Below are 18,825 nucleotides of genomic sequence, written 5' to 3'. Positions count from 1 at the left end.
GCTCGAAAAAAAGCTGGATGCATGTATAATATGGGGTACTTCTGCATTTATACAAGAATATAAAATTCTAAAAATCCAATTGATTTGGAATTTGATGAGCTGGAATGAGACAAAGAATCTACTACCTAATATCACTCCATAAAACAAAGGACATTTTAATGCCCAAATGGTAGAAAGGGACATAAATTCAAACAATGGGCTTTATGGAAAACTTAGACACTGTTATGATTTGAATGCAGTAGTGTCTTACAGGACAAGTGTGCTGAGCTTAATTATCCCTAATACTCCATGGGATAGGAATCTTGAACAGAGGAGATGGAAGTTCTTTGCAAGTAGATAGGCTGCAGAGTACCAAGATCAAACAGCTTGTTTTCTCTCTACAATGCTTTATAGTACTGCCTTCACTGTCACAGCCACATATGTAATCAGTTCCTCAGTCTTTGCGGGTAGGGGAGGGTTGAGACGGGATCTCACTAAAAGTTCAGGCAGTCCTTGAACTCTCTATGTAGCCCAGGCTGGCCTCAAACTCAGAGCAATCCTCCTGCCTTGGCCTCTGGAGAGCTGGAATCACAGGTATGTGCCACCACACCCAGCTTAGTTCCCCGGTCTTAATATCATTTTCCAAATGAGAATCTAAGGATTAGGAAAGGTGAAAATTTTTCCTAACATCATACAGCTGGCAGAGCCAGCATTCAAATGCAGAACTTCAGAGTTCAAACATATCACTTGTATGTCCTATGACCATGAACCACTTCCTTGTCAGAAGCCCCTGTGTTCTTCGGGTGAGTGGGCCAATAGCTTTAGTGAACTACTGCTGAGAACTACCAGCATCACTGCAGTTTAAACCTAAGAACTTGCTGCATAAGTGGTTGCTGGATTGTATTGGGCACAGGATTCTTGAATGCCTCCTTGTTGCCACTTTGACAGCTCTGACTGCCTGATTGCTGAAACCCTATGAGCTAGGCGTAGCGGTAGCAAACCTATGGCATGCATGCAGTGGCAGGCTTTATCATTGAAAACTGTAAAAGGTTTGCCATCATTGAGGGCTTTCTTATTAAAAGCACTAAATTCTTAATCTGCTTATTCCCTGGTGGGTACACATTCATCACATTCCTGAAAAAATACTGAGCACCTCCTGGTTTTGTTTTTATTGTTGTTGTTTTGTGGCATCAGGGTTCTAACTCAGGACTTGCACTTGACAGGCAGGCACGGTGCCACTGAGCTACATCGCTGGCCCCTGAGCACCTCCTGTATGCAGGGTGATGCACTGCACAGAGTAGAGCAGTGGTTTGCTTGGGTACCTCCTAAAAGAATTTTTAAAAATTCTTGTATCATACACATTTAAGAAAAGGATAAAAATTTTGGTAGGCTGTAATTATTAACACTTGAAACACTTTTCTTATCTATTTAAATGTATCCAATGAAATCTAAACACTGACTTGATACACATCATCCATTTAACTAATACACAAAAATTGTTTTTGATAGTTGGAACATTTATATTCTTTCTATATTATATCATTTGTACCACACTTATTCTACTGTAGTACATTCTTATAGCATTTTATTAATTTCTGCTACAAAAATAATGTATATAAATTCCAGTTTATTAAAAAATTTATTATGACCTTTTATAAAAGCACTAAATGATATGGATTCCACAGGATTAGATATTTAAGAATACACACTTTAGCCAGGCGTGGTGGTGCACACCTAATCCCAGCATAACATTTATATTCTTTCTATATTATATCATTTGTACCACACTTATTCTACTGTAGTACATTCTTATAGCATTTTATTAATTTCTGCTACAAAAATAATGTATATAAATTCCAGTTTATTAAAAAATTTATTATGACCTTTTATAAAAGCACTAAATGATATGGATTCCACAGGATTAGATATTTAAGAATACACACTTTAGCCAGGCGTGGTGGTGCACACCTGTAATCCCAGCACTCAGGAGGCTGAGGCAAGAGGATCGCTGTGAGTTCGAGACCAGCCTGTGCTACATAGTGAGTTCCAGGTCAGTCTCAACTACATAGTTAGACCCTGTCTCAAAAAAAAAAAAAAATACACACTTGATCAGATATCAACAAATGGATTACAAATTTAGGAGAAAGTAAATTTTTTATTAATAAAAGTGTTTTGGGGTGGGTAGGGATTATATTTTTCTCAGTTTAGTATTTTAAGATGATTGTACTTTTTAGCTAAAGTGAGACAAGTTAAGCATTCTATTTATAGATAAAGTGCCTGGAATATCTATCTGTTCATTAAAGTAATTAAATGCCAATGTACAAAGTTTTTTGTTATGACAACACTCCTCAGTCCCATGTACTCTGATATATGCCAATATTCATACAGCAATTTTTCATTAATTTGACAAACATTTTATAGTAGTTTTTAGATTTATAGAAGGATTATAGAGATAGTGCAGAGAGTTCTTAAATATCTTTCACCCAATTTCCCTGTTAACATTTTACAAATGATGGTACATATAGTTACAACTAAGCATTGATACTTTACTATTAACTAAACTTTATCAATCTGTTTTTCTGTGGTCTCTCAGATATTAACTCAATTAGATATTTCTTCTGGTTAGAAAATGAAGATTTAAAAATACTTGAGTGTGCAAGGCTGACTTAGCCAACATTTCCCTTTCTTGGTTCCTGGAAAATTTATCAAGGAAAGCTTACTAAGGTCTTCCATGAATTCTTGTTTTATTTGTTTCTCTTTTATGATGTCAGAATCGTTACACTGAAAGTATTAGGGAATAAAAATAGTGATAATCTTAATGTATCTTTGCCAGTATGTTTCTTGGTAAAATGCTTTTTCTCTTATTTATATCAAAAACCTGAACCCTCAGATTTAGTAGCTTGTTTATAGAAAATTAGCAAAGCAGTCCTTATTGTTAAGACAATCATCAGATTAGATACTATTTTTCCATGTAAGTAAAACTGTTAATATGCTAATGTTAATGAATTTGAATACTAATGAGGCAAGTAGGAAGTGCACAGGTCTTGCTCTGAATTTATTGTCCTGGCTTACTTTCCAGGAAGGCATGGACATCTATATTAATATACTCCTTCTTTCTTAATTTGTTTCCACTGGGCCCCCTGCACAGGAGTAATGTACTTTTTGATAATTGGGGGGGATGAAGTATCTAAACAAAAAAATCACCATTGTTCCCATTATCCTCCCTCTACAGTATATCTGAATGCACAACATCCCCAAATGAGCCAAATATCCACTTGTTGTAATGCAGGTTTCATCTTTAACAGAAATATGCACAGGCCCCTCCTGAAAGTGTTGGGCACTACCAGTGTTCACTCTGTGATGTGGAAACAGGGTGGCTATGGAGGGATCCCAGCCTGCTTCCAGCACCCCATTAGGTGTAGGAGAAAACACTTGAAAAAGATAAGGGTCTGGAGATTGGTTTATTTAAAATTTCCAGTGCCATGTGCACCCCCCACCCAAGGCCAACTTTAAGGCACATGTGTGTGTGTCTGAATATCTGACAGTGGGGAGAAATCTGAACAGCATGCCAAGACCCATGCCACTTTGGGGTGGGAACACCAACAACCACCATGTACATCTTCTCCACAGCTGCATTTATGAAGGAAAATGGACAAGGACCTCTCCCAGGTGGTGAAGATTGGAGGATTGGGTCCTTGGTTTCTTTTCTTTTCTTTTGGTACCGGGGATTGAACTCGGGTCCTTGCGCTTGCAAGGCAGGCCACCGAACCGCTGAGCTAAATCCCTGGCCCAGAAGGTTTTTTTTTCTTGAACTTGAATGATGTGCAGTTATCTTGAAAGATATTTACTTGGTTTGAATTTATGAAAATGGCTCTGTTCTAAATCAGAGCTGGTTGTACTTTAGCTTCCCATATTCTTTTGAGTATCATGGGAAAGGCCTGCAAGCTGCCTCCTTGTTAACCAAGCCCAGCCTTATGTGGCTTCTGCCCATGCAGCCGACATTCTGACTCTTCTATTTATCCAAGAAGAAACAGGGAGAAGTCAGCAAGGCAGCCAGTGCTGATAGCACAACAGAGGGAACACCAGCAGATGGCTTCACAGTCCTCTCCACCAAGAGCCTCTTCCTTGGCCAGAAGGTAAGCAGATAACTTCAGCCCACTCCAGAGCCTTGGGAGGGACTGAAAGGGGGGAGTGTCCTGGGGGTCACTCCTGGCCCAATGTGTGGACAGAGCATCAGGGGACTTTTGGAATGGCCCTAGAGAGGGCAGAGTAGTAAAGAATAGATAGTGCTAAAGAAGGCCAGAGGCTCCCATGGGGGATGAGTACCTTTGGGGCTGGGGAAGCAGCCATTTGTGTGGGATAACCAGGTCATCAGATAGCACAAGTTGTGCAAGAGGAAGGATCTAGCTGGCAGCCCCCCTATTCCGATGGGCATTGAAGGTAGAGCCCCCAGATCTGGTCCCCAGGGATTGGGATTGTTTTCAAGTATATTAATGGGTACACCAGGGGTTTCTTCAGTGAACTACCAGATGACTCTTTAAGCCAATTGTTTGTTTGTTTTTAACCATGGGCAATATATTTTCAGCCATCCCAGTGATGCAACTTTGCCAGGACACCATGGTTTTGTAAAAGATGATTCACTTTTATTGAAAATAAAAATGATGCAAAAGCTTTTAAGTTGAGAGTTAATATTTCTTTATTAACACCAAAAAAATGGGGATGAGGAGAAAGACAATTAAGTTTAATTTTTTATTCTAATTTTAAAAATGAAAAGACTGAATTTGACCTTCCATGTAAATTTGTTTAGTTTGAAGATGATAGCAATATGATTCAGAAGCTGCATCATTTTTAGCTCCTCACTATCAATTTTCTTTTGCATCACAGTGACATGATTCTCTTGCTCACACCATCGAAAGTTTCCCCCAAGCCCTCCCGCTTCCTGTCACTAATTGCACTCAGTCTCTTATGATGCAATTCCTGTGGTGACTGTGTTCCAGAATCTAACCATCGCTGTTTACATTTTGTAACCATTATCTGTATTTCATGTGCAGTTTTCTATATGACAAAAAGCAGCTCTAGTTGTCATCTTAAGGTCTGGGGCTCTGAAAGGTTTTTTTTTTTCTAAATTAAAAAAATTCAACCTAGCAGTGAAGGCAACCACATGAGTCTACTTTCACATCTTTAACATGTCCTACAGGTGGTAGAATGGAAGTTAGAGTACCTGTCATCCAAATTGCTTCTGTTGCATCTGAAAAACTCCCACCACTTAGGACTATCTTCCATGTTCCAAATCCCTAATATGAGCCATAGACAAGAAGATTGCAAATATGAGCTCAACCTTGGAAATTTAGTGACTCAAACCCTGTTTCAAAGTAAAAGAAAAAAATTTTTAATGAAAAAAATTGTTAAAAAACAGGAGTTGGGGACATAGCTCAGTGGGAAGGCCAGTTCAATTCCCAGAAATGAAGAAAATCTCTAACACTCATTCACCAGGACTTGGAGGCCTATTAAGCAGGTAGGACAGTTAAGCCCCTGGGCCACTTTTATTCCTGCCCCCAGATTCCCTTGGGCACCTTGGCCTGGCCTCTCCCCTCCTTGTGTTCTGGCTTCCTCCAGCTGGCAACCCAGAGCCACCCTCAGATCAGAACTCACACTCCATGGTTGGGTGCACTTGCATAGTTTCAAATATTAGCACTGGGGTATACAAATGCCCATGTACAAACATACCTTTCCTGTTATGCTGCACTTCTTAAAAATGGGATCAGGTCAGTGTCTGGACTATGTGGTTGGGAGCCCTACTAAAGGATGCTGGCACCTTGCTGGCTTCTACAGTTTTCCTTCCTATTAGGCATTCCTGTCTCAGGCCACTTGACAGGCTAATGTTGACTATACTCGACTCAGGGTTGCGTGAGAGAGTCCAAAACTCCATGGAAAAGTATTGACAATAATTTACAGATATATCACCTAATGAGAATGAAAGCAGTGGGATGGACAGGCAACTAATGTGCCTGTTGAGTAGCTTGGCTTTTATTGAGGATTGGTTGGGCTGCAGCCAGTGGAAGGTGGTCAGCTATTAGAGAGTGAGCTGAGTGCTGACCCAGATATTCCAGCCAGCCTTCTGTCCTATCTTGCATTCTGTCCTCCTTGCTACCATGAAACTGCCCTTCCTGTTAAATGTGCTTGTGGCATAATGAGCCAGGACTCATGCACCCAGGAAGAAGTTCCCACTTCTCAGAGGAAACTACTTCCCCAGTGTAGCTTCACAGAATAAAGAATTTCAAGGCAGCCTAGATTAGAAGCTGAGTGCTATTGTCCTTTCTGGAACCCTGTACCCTGCAATGTGAGATGGAGTGAGCATTTATATTTCAGAGCATTATTTTGAAATAGTACCTTGAGGCCCTTTATTGGCTATTAATGTCAGGTGAAAAGCATAGCATATAGTGCAAAGCAGGTAAGCATCATAAAATGACATAAAATCGTACACAAAAGTATATTTAAAAGACATTAATTTTGATTTGGATTTTAGGAAATGTTTCAAAAAAGGGACATTAGAATGATGACTGTATGGTACCCTGTGCTCTATGAATCCTACTTATCCGTCCGGGACAAGGAAACCTGTGCTTGAATATTGCAAGCAAGCTGGGCTGGAGAAAGGTGATATTGTGCTTTCTATGGCCCTGTAAGGCATGGTTGCTAAGCTACTCACAGGAGGAAATGGCAAGGGCTTAGGAGCCTATGATCTAATTGTTGTTGTTAATGATGTATTTCACAGGCTGTAGCCTCAAGACTAATCACGCTCATTGCTGTATGATTTTACCTAATATTCACACACATCACTGAATTGTTTTTAAAAAGAAAACAGTGCTGTGAATCTGAATCAACTTAAATGTTTTTGCTTTGAGGTTCAATGAAGATTTTCAGCCTTTTTTTCAGAAGTTTTAAAACCTGATGGCTTTATTTTTTAAAAAAACCACTTCCAATGTGTATATCTATAAATCTTTGTCAATGGTAGTAAATGATTTAGGTTTCTTGGTGAAGTCAGTGTTCTTTGAAGCAATTAGGAAGGCAGTCTGAGAGTCTAGATGCATCTCCCTGTCTCCCATATGGTCAAGATCCTGGCCCCAGCACCAGAGACCATTAGAGACAGGCAGGTGTGGGGCACTGGAGTGTTGTCCCCATTCCCCTGAGGCTGGGACACACTGAGCTAAAAGAGCTCTGAAGCAGCAATTTGGGAGGAGTCATTCACCTACCTCTTCACTACTCGCGTCTGAGGCAGATCCAGGAGAGTGTTAGAGCCAAATAGAACAGCTCAGCTGCTGGCTTCCTGCAGTGCCCTTACATATTTTTATCTTTCTGAGTCACTTTCTAGCCAGCAATCTAACTTGGGCCCCTGCCAGATCCAGGACTTGTGTAGGAATTCAGGCTGGGGATGCATGCAGGTTACACAACATAGCACAGATGTGAGGGCAGTAGTGAGCCCAAGTGAACCCCAGGGAAAACATGGTACATGAGAAATCTACAAGGGTTTCTGTGGAAGACACCTCCCTTTTCTTCTCCATTAGTAGAAGTAGACATGAAGCAGGAAAATTACATTCTAGAAGCTAGCACAGGGAATGAGGCCAGCCAGCCTTATTTATTTGTCCTTTATGAGGGACCCCAAAATTTAAGAATTATAGTCAGACCTAACATATCACTTAGATAAGCTTTTACAGTCACTTGCATTTCCTAAAATTGAATTTGTCAGTTTTTTTTTTGTTTGTTTGTTTTTTTAAGGCTTGTACTATTTCCATTAGCCAAGTAGGTCAGGTCAAGGCAGGTTACATGTCCATTCAGTAGCTCCAGGCTACTGGTTTCTTCCCTGTCACTGGTGACAAACTGCCTCCTGACCTGCCCTCCATGGTGGGTGCCAGCTTCCTGGCCAGGTAAGGCTAAGTTGGCAATGAGCCACCCAAATCCAAGCCAGGCCCAGGACCTAGCTTCTGAGCTCTGGCACTTCCATTTGCCCTGCTAGAAGTGATACTCATTTCATCTCAGAGCTATATCTGAGGATATTTTATGTTCATTGTTAATGTGAACATAACCGCTAGAAGAAAGGCTTGGGTATAGCAGACATCAGAGACTTGCCACAACCAAACCACTTGAGAGTAAATGATCAGCTCTGGTGGTAGAAAAAATCTTGACATTTTCTGGGCTAAGTCCCTTTCTCCCAACTCTACACCAGAGGGTTGCCCTTCTACTCTATTTAGCATTCCCTGTGGTCACTGTCTCCAGTGCCCAACAGCCTTTATACCTGCTTTAAATTAAAATTTTCTACCTTTCCAAATAATGAGACAAAGAAGTAATCACCTTATTCAAATGCTGAAACCACTAATGATAGTCCTTTCTGGCAAATCAGACTATTCTTGGGAGTTTTTACAGTTACCCATCAACCCGACTGTGATCTGCAAATGCCTCTGCCATGTGATCCTCTGCCATATTCTTCATGGGACCAGATGTCCTTTGGCTGAGAGGAGGCTTCCTATGACTTGGCATTTGTCTTGTCCCTATCACTCCTATTCATGTGTGACCAGCTGGACTGTAGGATCCTTTCCAGACTTGTGTATATGTGGCCTGTGGCCTATTTGCACCTTGTGCTCACAGGTTTTCTTTTCTGTCTAGGACGATTAACTGTTGATCATTTTACTTTTTGCCTCTGCTCATAGGTCCACCCTTCCTAAGCCAAGTAAATTACCTATCTCTTTCCAAAGGGCCTGAATCAATTTATCATCTTCTTTCCCCAGCCCCTTGCCCATCCCAAATGTGCTTTCTGGTTCAGAGGATTAAAAAAAAAATTACACATTTACATATTTTATAGCAGCAAAACTATTTTGTAGCACAGCCCCACAATTTAAAAACGTCATCTGAGCCCTGGCACATAACATAGTTGGATAATCTCAACTCTAGCCTTCATCTTCACATGTAGGTGAGAGGGTAAAACAGCACTTGATTGGCTAGAAATTACCAGTGCTGAGGAGTAATGGCTGCCTAAGGTGTGGTAGTCTGCTTCTAAGAGTGGGGCTGCCTTTGGTCAGAAGGGAAGGCATTGAGTCTAGAAAGAGCTGGGATTTTTCAAGAAACTGAGTTTTTGTTTTTGTTTTTGTTTTTTCTTCAACTACCATTTAATGGGCAGCTACATCACAGGCACTGGAAGAAACAAACAAATGGATGACTTTCAGATCAATTTAGAAAATGGACACACACACAGATGGTGCAGTATAGGTAGTTTCCAAGGTTAATGACATGCAAATTGTAGTGAGTGGTAACTGATCTGAATCTTGAAGGACAGGAAGAGTTAGCCAGTATTCTAGAGTCAGAACATGGCATGTGCTGCTCTGGGAGTAAGTAGGTACAGGGAGCCCAGGATGGTGCAGCTCCTGGTGAATTTCTAAGTGGACATTGATTATACATTTTAAAAGAGCATTTCTGTGTGGTAAGTTTGTATTTTATAAATCTTTCAGATGGGAGAGTACATTTAGCTAGACTTAAACACATAATTCTGCTTTAGTAACATAATTTTGTAATTACCTATTTTTCTTGATGTGAACATTAGTTATGGTTTTAAAAGAATGTAATAATACTATTAATGAAAAATTGTATTTAACATCATATAAAATACTGTATTTGTAATATAATACAGTAATTATTTTTTTATTTGAATTTATTGGTACATTCTAGGTATACAGTACAGTTTCATTCATTACTGGGATCTTGTACCTTTACATAACAGGTCTTTATTTGTAGCTATTTCTCATTGCATCAAAGCCAGGACACAGGTCCCCCCCGCAAGCAAGAATCCATTCTCCTGGACAGAGGAGTGGTTCCCCCAAGTAGAGTCAGAGGAAAGCCACTGGGGGTGTTCCTGTCTAGTTGAATCAGGGCCCATAAAATAGCTGTATTTTCAATAAGGTACATAGCTGAGTATAAATTCCAAAAATCTGCAATTGAGGGAAAAAACAAAACATATATGGTTTTTTCAACAAAAAAGGAATCCTGTAGATGTATACTGAAATGTGTACTGACCACACAAGCATTTCTTTCTTTGTTCCTCTTTGCCTTCCTCACCAACTTCCTGCCTCTTCACATAGTTATGGGGCTTTTCTTTTTTTCTTTTTTTTTTTTTTGGTGGCGGGGGGGGGGAGGCAGGGACTATCAGCTTAGTTTGAGTCTTTATAAACAGCATTGGCTTGGAGTACAGTGTAATACTAAACAATACAGTCAAACCCTTCACCTTGTTGCAAATCCTGAGCACTCACTTGGCTTACTTACCCTAAGGCCCCCAGGCATGCCCACACACACAACCCTTCTCCCTGATGATGATAGTCAGGACCTGGCCTTGTGTTGGTTGGCTCTTTTCTGTGCTTTTGTCCTGGCATCAGGGCCCTGAGCTTCTGGCAGCCTCACTCTGAGATCCCCAATGGGCTTCCTTCAGCTTTGGGGATGTAAGTAGCCCTTAAATCACTCTGCAGTGCTAGGACCTAAAACCCAGAAAGTCTGAATGTAGAAAACTGGTTCCTCTTCTGAGTTTTAAACTAAACATGAGGCCTACCTCCCTGTGGCAAGGCCTGGCCAGAGTCCTTGGCTGTATGACCAAATTTATTTCTACAACTGCTTTCTCCCAAAGAATGACTTTTAGTTTAAGCAGGCCCCTCTTTTGAGAATATAGACTCTTATAACAATCAGATATGTGGGTTTAAATTTCTCATGATTCTAGTGTATCAGATTTTTTTGTTTGATTTTCTTTTTAGCAAAATATTTGGCCCCAGAAATTAAGCGACTTGGAGCTCATTTGCCAGGACCCTGCCTGCCCAGTTGCTGTACACAACTTCTTTAAGAGGACTCCTGCTCTATGGGCCACAGTCACTCTCCCAGCCTGAATGATACTGGGTTTGGGGTCCCAGTTCCTTTGGGGGCTGCTTAGGTGTTGCACTGCTACAGCTATTAGGAATGTATGTCACTGAAGGATGAACAACTTCATTAAGAGTGTGCACATGCAGGCACTGGGACATTAAGAAAAGGAAGAGTCATGGCCAAGACAGCAAAATCCAGAACTCCTCTCTTGCTTAGAGGAGAGGGTTGCCATGACAACAGAGGAACAGCTGGGAGAGGACAGTCATCTTTGCAGAAGCAGCCCGATGTTTGAGTACATAAAGAACAGAATTTAAGCAAAGTGCTCATAAGCTCATTGAGTCTCAGCCTAACTTGACAGTGAGGTGAAAACTGTTTCAAAGATACACTGTCTTTCTGAAAAATTGCTGTTTTCTTCCTGGGTTTTCCCAGAACTTCAGCACAAATTAATCTGACTAGTGGGCACATAAAATTAGATGTTAGTAAGCAACAGACAATTCCCAATACTTATTACCCTGACCAGAGCAGGGGAGTCAGCCAGCCAGCAATCACAGTGATGAGAACAGCCTTAAAAACCTACAGCCACTTGGAAGACAGGGGCAGAGCTACTAGAGCTACTACCCAAGTCAGGTAGGACGTCTGCCTTACCCTAGTGCTCAAGGATGAAGACAGTCAACATATACCACCACTGCCCCTCCATACTGAACTTTGACAGCAGCTTTACTTCGGTCTCAGGTCACAAGTTTTCTAAAGGAAAGCTGATCCCTGAGTCCAGCGTGGCTTGTGCTTCCCTTTTGCCCTAAGCATAACCCCACAGGTTCTGAACACTGCCTAGCTTACTTCCTTTCAGCACCCCATGCAGCACTGGAATCTTCTGCTTGAAATGGATTCATGTTAGCCAGCAGCTCCCTAGTTCCATCTGCCTAGTGCACTGTAAGTGCCTACTGCCCTCACCCATGTCCAGGGCATACTTCTCTGCAAAGTGCCGGCTCTCCTGTTATTTCCCACCTCATGCTTTTCTTTTCAGCTGAACCTTATTCACAGTGAAATCAGTAATTTAGCCGGCTTTGAGGTGGAGGCCATAATCAATCCTACCAATGCTGACATTGACCTTAAAGATGACCTAGGTAATTGGGGATGGGGTTCGGCACCACCAGCTGTCAGATGAAAAGTTATGGAACCCAGAATTTAGGCTTTCATCTATGCAGATTTCAGAATGGTCAAGGCAAATTCACAAATCCATGACTGATGTTTGGGGTAGGTGAATATTTACTTCAAGCAACTCCAAATGGAAATAGTCTGATATATTTCATTGAGTACGATTGGCCACTTTCCTCTCGATTTCAAAATATTACCATCTAAATTCTCTTCCATAATGATCAAACTGACTGCTGGTTACTTGGGGGGAATTTTAAAACATGTGGTTTTTGTTTTCTCTATTTTTTACTGAAAAATAATCAGGTAACTACAAAATGATAGTTTCTCCATTTAGGCCTTTATTAGGAATGACAAAGCTTGAGAAGAAAGACAAGCTGCACTAATACTATTGAGAAGTCTTTCATCCATAAGTAGATTGGTTTGCCCTAGACTGATCACCCAATGTCATTTCTACACTCTTCTACAGTGAAGACAGTAGAAGACTGAATGTCACCTTTATGGATGATATGAAACAGCAGAGCCGTCTAAGTGTGTTCCTAGAGAGGAAACTCTGCCTTCCAGCCATGATGGCATTCAGTCCCTACTCAGGAGGGCAGCCAGTTCAGAATAAGCTGAGAGATGCCCTTCAGGTATCCCACCTCTGTGGTTTCATCTTTTCATATGAGCTATCAGATCATGGCACAGTGACGACTCTAGTCCTCTTAGGAGCAGAGCCTTGCCCAGGGACAAAATATGCAGATACTCACAGGCACCATTATCCCTAACACTGACCATAGCATATCTCGTGTGCCTTTAGTGCCCAGCTTTGGTCACTTTTGTAAGACAGCATATGTCCTTAGTGGGAGAGTTGCTTATTTCCAGAGGCTGGGCCCATCTCATATAAACTGAATAAACAGCTAAAGATATAGGACATGGGGCTCAAATGCCCTCCTTGGACTTGGTTTCTAACTGCCTTACAAAGATGCTTTAAAAAAGTCACAAGCTAAAAAAAAAAGCAAAGATACTGTCCAAAGTACTTTTTACTAATGAAATACATGAAAGATTTTATTAAGAGTAAGAGTCAGGCCTGGGAAAGTATTTGTGTCTACTGAGGGGAAAAAAGGCAATCCAATGTATAGTTTTCTTGGTTTCAACAGTGTCTCTCAAAGGTAGACAAAATGGTGACTGCTATAATAGAAATCAAAATCCTGCAAATTGACTACGATAGACTAAATGGAGAAACATGTTATTTTGGTTGGCCTGATGGTCTACATTTTTTTAAAAGCAGATGCCGTGTTTTAGTAGCCTTCTCAGTGGGGTGCCAGTTTTATAGGCTTTTGCGAAGTGAAATGGGGCATTCGTTGTTTTATTTCTTTTAACTTTTGGAAATGATCTCATATGTGTGTTTATTTTGGATTTGTCATTCAAATGTTTAATTTAAACATGTCACATTTGATATTCCTCCTCCTCCTGTCCTTACTCCCATCCACATGTGCGCACACTGCGTGGACTGATTGCCCCTTGGGCTCATATGTTGGACTCGACCAGGTAGGCCAGCCCTGCCATTGGGGCATTAGTAAATGTGCCTGTGCGTGGGTCTCGGTCCAACACAGTTGATCTACATTTGTTTACCTGTTATAGTTGCAAGTTGTACAGGCTGACATTGCCTCGATCGACAGTGATGCTGTCGTTCACCCGACAAACAATGACTTCTACATCGGTGGTGAAGTAGGTAATGCCTAGCCGGGTGCTGCCGAGTGTGTGTGTGCATGGTCAGTCGGCCGCCGCAGACAGCTTGATCCTTTGACAGCTATGCAGGGCTGCATTCATTTCACACTTCCAGCTGTCCTGACCATCCCAAGGCCTCCTATCCCTGGGTTGTGAACTGAGGAAAAACAGCTAGCTGTCAGCCAGGGTCTGTCGTGTAGCTCACTAGTGGGCACTTCTAGTTTGGAACTGGCTCAGTAGCATTGTTTCTTTTGCCTTTTGAGGAATAGCTTTGTTGGAGACTGGGTTCACATATTTCAGCAGCAGGGAGGACAGGGCCAGATGGGCTGAGTGGCCTTCAAAACTACTTCTGTGCCCTCTGAAGAACAGACTAGCACAGATGCCTGTGCATAGGACTCCGCCACTCCCACCCAAATTCTCTCCTTGTCAGAAGCGTGCATATTCCTGAATATGGCCCTACAATCTCAGGTGCACAAAGGAGACCCTTTCCAAATGCTCTCCCACATGCCAGGTTCTCAGACTGGAGGGACATGAAAAACACCTCATTTTAAAGAAATGTCCTTCGATAGCTCTTAGGAAACACTGTTCGGGTTTCATGCTGGCAGCTTAGTGTGGATTTAACTACCAGAGTGCTTAGTAGCTAAGGGTGGCCAAGGCAGCACTTGGGATGCTGAGTACTGTGGCTGATGATTTGCAGTGTGGGCATCAATGCCATACTCTAACAATACACTGAAGAGCTTATTTAATAAGTAGGCATCCAAATGTAAGAGAATCACTAGCGAGAAAGAACTTGAATTCTAGCCTTGCCATCTACTGGTGATGAGGCCTGGGCAAGCCACTTACTTCATGATCTCTCAGTAACAATGAGAATTATGTGAAATATAGGCAAGGGTGCCTTGTTTGTGCCTGTCTCATGACTGGTGCTTGCTGTGTAGTCTCACACATGTGCATATATGATTTTATATATAGATATGCTGGGACCGAGAGCAGCATTGAATATGGACTCAAATATAGCTTCCAAAAAGAAAGCCAACATTCCTAGTAAGTGCAGAGTCCATTAATCTTGAACAACAGAGAGATCAGGACTTTGTGTCTTGGACATGGGATGTGCCATAGCTCAGCACACGGCGGCTGTCCAGTTCTGTTCTGTGTCAGTAGCAGAGACTTCTGCTAGCCATCTTCTCCAGACACTAATTTGAGCTAATTACTCTCCTAAGCATTTTGGTCTTGAATGGGAAGACAAACTGGATGGGAAATCAGGATTTGCCAAGTCTGCCAGGCTAAAGTGAAATCAGGCTCTGGACAATTAAACTCCCCTTTCACAAGATTTTGGAGTTTAAGTGCTTCTAAAACCAGCAGCTTAAGATAAAGATGTTTCCTTTCTTAACCCATCAGGGAGGGAAGTGGTTATTTGGAGAAAAATAAATAAATGAACAGGGAAAGGCTTGTCTTCTTTTCAGCTGAGAGTGACTAAGGCCTGGGTTCCTTCTGCCACGCAGGTGTTTGATGAAATTATGAAGCTCCCTGGGCAAAAGTATCTCACCTAGGCACAAGAAGAGAAATTTGGCTGACCTGCAACCCGTGAGACTCGTTCAGCAAGATTAGACATACTAGGGGAGACCTGGAATGTTTGAAACAGGGTTGCAGTGAGCTAGGGAGGAACAGGCAGAGCTAATTGTTCCCATGAAGAGCCTAGACCTTCCCAAACTGTGATCTTGTTGGCAGATGTTGTTGGCACAGTGATGGTCCTAATTCTGTTCCTCTTATATGCTTGCCCACAGACAACTGATAGGCAAGGCAAGGGCATATAAGTAACCTGGGCCCAAGAACTTGTCCAGGGTCATACCATGTATCATCACTGACACACCACTAAAGAAAAACCTCAAAGAAGGAAAGACTGCCAGGGCCAGAACCCAGTCTTCCAAAGTCTACCTCCATGGTTTATTTAGCAACCCAGTCCAAACTAGTACTGACCCCAGATACCTTGTACAATCCCAAAAGAAAAAAACAGACTCATACATGGCTTCAATTGGTTCCAGCTCCCACTTTCATGTGTGAGAGGGGAAAAGAGGAAGTTAGGAAGTAGTCACTCCATTTCTCATTTATGGTGTGAATTCCTGAGTCCCAAGACTGCTGGAAGAAGGAATTCGAGTGCAGAATGCTTAGCCCCAGTGATTAACTTTTACCCATCAAAAGTTCTTTCTAACAGTGAAATAGACCACAGGCTTAGCCTGACATTTGTCCAAGCCTAAATTTTCGCTTAGGCTGTTTTGAACACTGATACTTATGCCTGCTTTCTAAGCATGAAATAATGTTCTTGTTCTCATGGGAGTAACACATGTTTATGCTTGGGGGCAAATAAGCCAATTGCTTTATGATTAACCCTGAAGTTAAGGCTAAAAAGCAAGAGTCTTACAATAAGAGTGTTGACAATATGGTTGAAAATGGGCCTGTTTCTTGTTAAAAAGTACACGTGTGTCTACCTGAACATGTGCATACATATGTGTGTGTAGGAGTCAAGTCCTGACTGGGTTGATTGCCTGCAACCTAGGATTCTATTTTTAAGTTTGGGAAATGCATTAAGTTTATTTTAACTTGGAATTTCACTTCTAATTAAAGTAATATTTAATTATAAGTATTTTAAAGTAAACACTCTTCCTAAGATAAAACACCTTTAATTATAAATCAGCCCATTTTCTTAGGAGATATTTTAAATTTTAGAAGGGAGTTTGTAGTCTTAATATGAAACTGATTTTATTCTACTTTCCAAATTTCCTGGTTCTCAAAGTGTATGAAAGATGTTAGAGAATGAGAACCTTAAATGATCCAACCTATCTCATATTTGTTTCCTCCCCCTCTAAGGTTGAAAATAGGTTAAAGGGGAGAAACTAGACCTAAAAGCAAGCCTATTTTTCCTCCATGTTGCTTTTTCTTAGCTGCATGGATGTTTCAGGTGAACACATCTGTGAACACTTCTGGTGGGTAGAACAGGGACAAGAGACCCAGAACTTGCTCTTTTGGCACATGACCCATTCAGCTGCTGCCTCTGCTACTTAACTTCTTTACAAACGTGCAGCAAGTAGGAAGTCTCTGGAAGTAACACCTGCCATGTAACGTTTACACTGCTTTTCCAGACAGGTGAAATCACAAGGGCTGTCTGAGATAACAAGGAGCAATACAGGATCCCACCTGGAGCACCCAAAGTTTTTAAGTCCAGCTTTCTCTTAGAGAGCTGAGCGCTCCTTGTAGGCAGTAGGCTATTGGTTGCATTCATTCACACACTCCAGATTTCTGCAGTGGAGAAGTGACAGGTTCAGACCCTGACAGTAGCCCTGGTCCTATCTTTTTTGCAAAAATGCCCAGGCTATTTGCTTTTCCTTCCAGACATTTCTGGGATTAGCTCACCTCTGTAAAACAAGTATGTGAATGAGGCAGGTTTTGCTAATATAAATAGATCTGGTCACTGCAGTGTGAATCCAAAGAGAATTTGGGCTGGTATATTTCAGTACACCTTGACTGACCTATTCCAGAATTGTGCCAGGTACATCTTGAATATTTCAAGACAAATGGTGAATCTTAAGGGGAGTATTTTATCCTCTTGTGAGGAAAAGTACTTTAAAATGTGCATACCTGAGGAACCAGAGCTTAAGGAAGAACTAGGCCATATTCTGGCTAAATTTTAAAGGATGATTCCTTTAAAGGGAACACCAGTAACTTTGATTGCTGCTTGCTAGCTCACACACATGTTCAATCCAGAGTTCTCATAGATGTTGGTAATCTTGAGAACTTGCCTTTTATAGTGGTAAATGATAACTTAGCAAGTACTCTAAGTTAAGAAAGCACAGTTCTCCTGACTGCCATTGACTGTTTTAAATTTAGTCCTGAACAGTTAGACATCCTTCTTTCTAAACTTTTAAACAAGTTCATCTTTAAGCTCTGTTTCTGATGTTGCCCTCCTTTCCCTAAAATGATTCAGAATCAATCATTAGTATAATTAAGAAAATACTGTCTCAGGCCATTTTCTTTTTGTATTCACATATGATGCCAAAGCTGCAAAATAGTAACTGTGCGTGTAATGCTGGTCCAGGGGTGGTCAGATATGAACACTTTCTTCTGGGCCTCCTGCCCGAATGAGAGCTGGCTACCTGATCATGATCTCCTGCTTTGCAGACGTCCTTATTTGGGGCCTTTTTCCAGAGATAGGGAAGAAAACCCAGGCGAGTGTTAGGCTTGGAAACCAGCACCAGCTGATGTCTTGTGCATGTGAAGACTATGCAGCCCAGGCATATTTGCTGGGAACAGATATCTCCAGCATTATCATCCTGAGTTTGACTAAGGCATGGCACAGACAGCTAAAAGCAGCAGCAATGCCAGAATGGTAACTGGGCTGTGGTAAATCCCTTCTAGATTTTACTTCACTGAATTAGCCAAAGCATAGTTCCTGTTTTGCAGTCTTATGGAAATTTAGCTAGTCAGATCATTTAAAGAATGTAATCACTTGACATGCTAAGTGTCTGTGTGTGTAAGAAGACACAGTATGGCATTCTGATCCCACCCTGTCCTTGTTTAGGAAACACACTGGAGAAGAAGGGTGGCAAGGAGTTTGTGGAAGCTGTTCTGGAACTCCGGAAAAAAAATGGGCCCTTGGAAGTAGCTGGAGGTAAGATGGGGAAGGCCCTTTGTTTATTTGGGTATGGCACATATGGTATTGGGGAGACGGTTTAGGATTCAGGGGTGCAAATGCATCTCCAAGGTGGAGAGTCTTGAGCTTTACTTACATGCACATTGTCAGGAGAGCTTAAGCTTCATGAAAGTAACTTCTATAATTTTTAAAATTATGTAAAATAGTTTCTATATGGCACCTAGACTTAAAATTTTAAGGAATTATAGAATCTGAGATTGGCAAATCTAAATCTTACCAATTTCAAAATCTAAATCTTACCAATTTCAGACAGCAATACTGAGCCATCTGCAAAACTGTTTATGAGGAATGCATATTAATAATCTTCACTCAGCCATCTGTATTCTTAATGGAGAACATATAAATACACATTTTTCATTTGCACCTTTCCTAGTAAGAGAGGGGAAGAAAATGAC

General features: G+C 41.3%; 1 protein-coding gene across 4 annotated transcripts in view; it reads left to right on the top strand.

The window, feature by feature from the left end:
- The window catches only part of LOC104855290 (core histone macro-H2A.1), a 59,543-nt gene that overhangs the window by 31,637 nt on the left and 9,081 nt on the right, over positions 1–18,825 (top strand). Inside the window, exons 4-6 of one of the 4 annotated variants that reach the window (XM_010614087.1) lie at positions 4,008–4,115; positions 13,642–13,732; positions 18,299–18,388. In XM_010614087.1, the coding sequence (XP_010612389.1) occupies positions 4,008–4,115; positions 13,642–13,732; positions 18,299–18,388 (289 nt within the window). Of the gene's footprint in view, positions 1–4,004; positions 4,116–11,890; positions 11,991–13,641; positions 13,733–18,298; positions 18,389–18,825 lie in introns of all 4 variants that reach the window. The other 3 variants (XM_010614085.1, XM_010614086.1, XM_010614084.1) reach the window with 3 other exon arrangements.

This window comes from Fukomys damarensis, unplaced genomic scaffold (genome assembly GCF_012274545.1).
Source record: "Fukomys damarensis isolate Sample0158 unplaced genomic scaffold, DMR_v1.0_HiC HiC_scaffold_9, whole genome shotgun sequence".
Classification (NCBI taxonomy): domain Eukaryota; kingdom Metazoa; phylum Chordata; class Mammalia; order Rodentia; family Bathyergidae; genus Fukomys; species Fukomys damarensis.
Note: the sequence above shows the minus strand (reverse complement) of the source record. Positions and strands in the feature narration are given on the sequence as shown.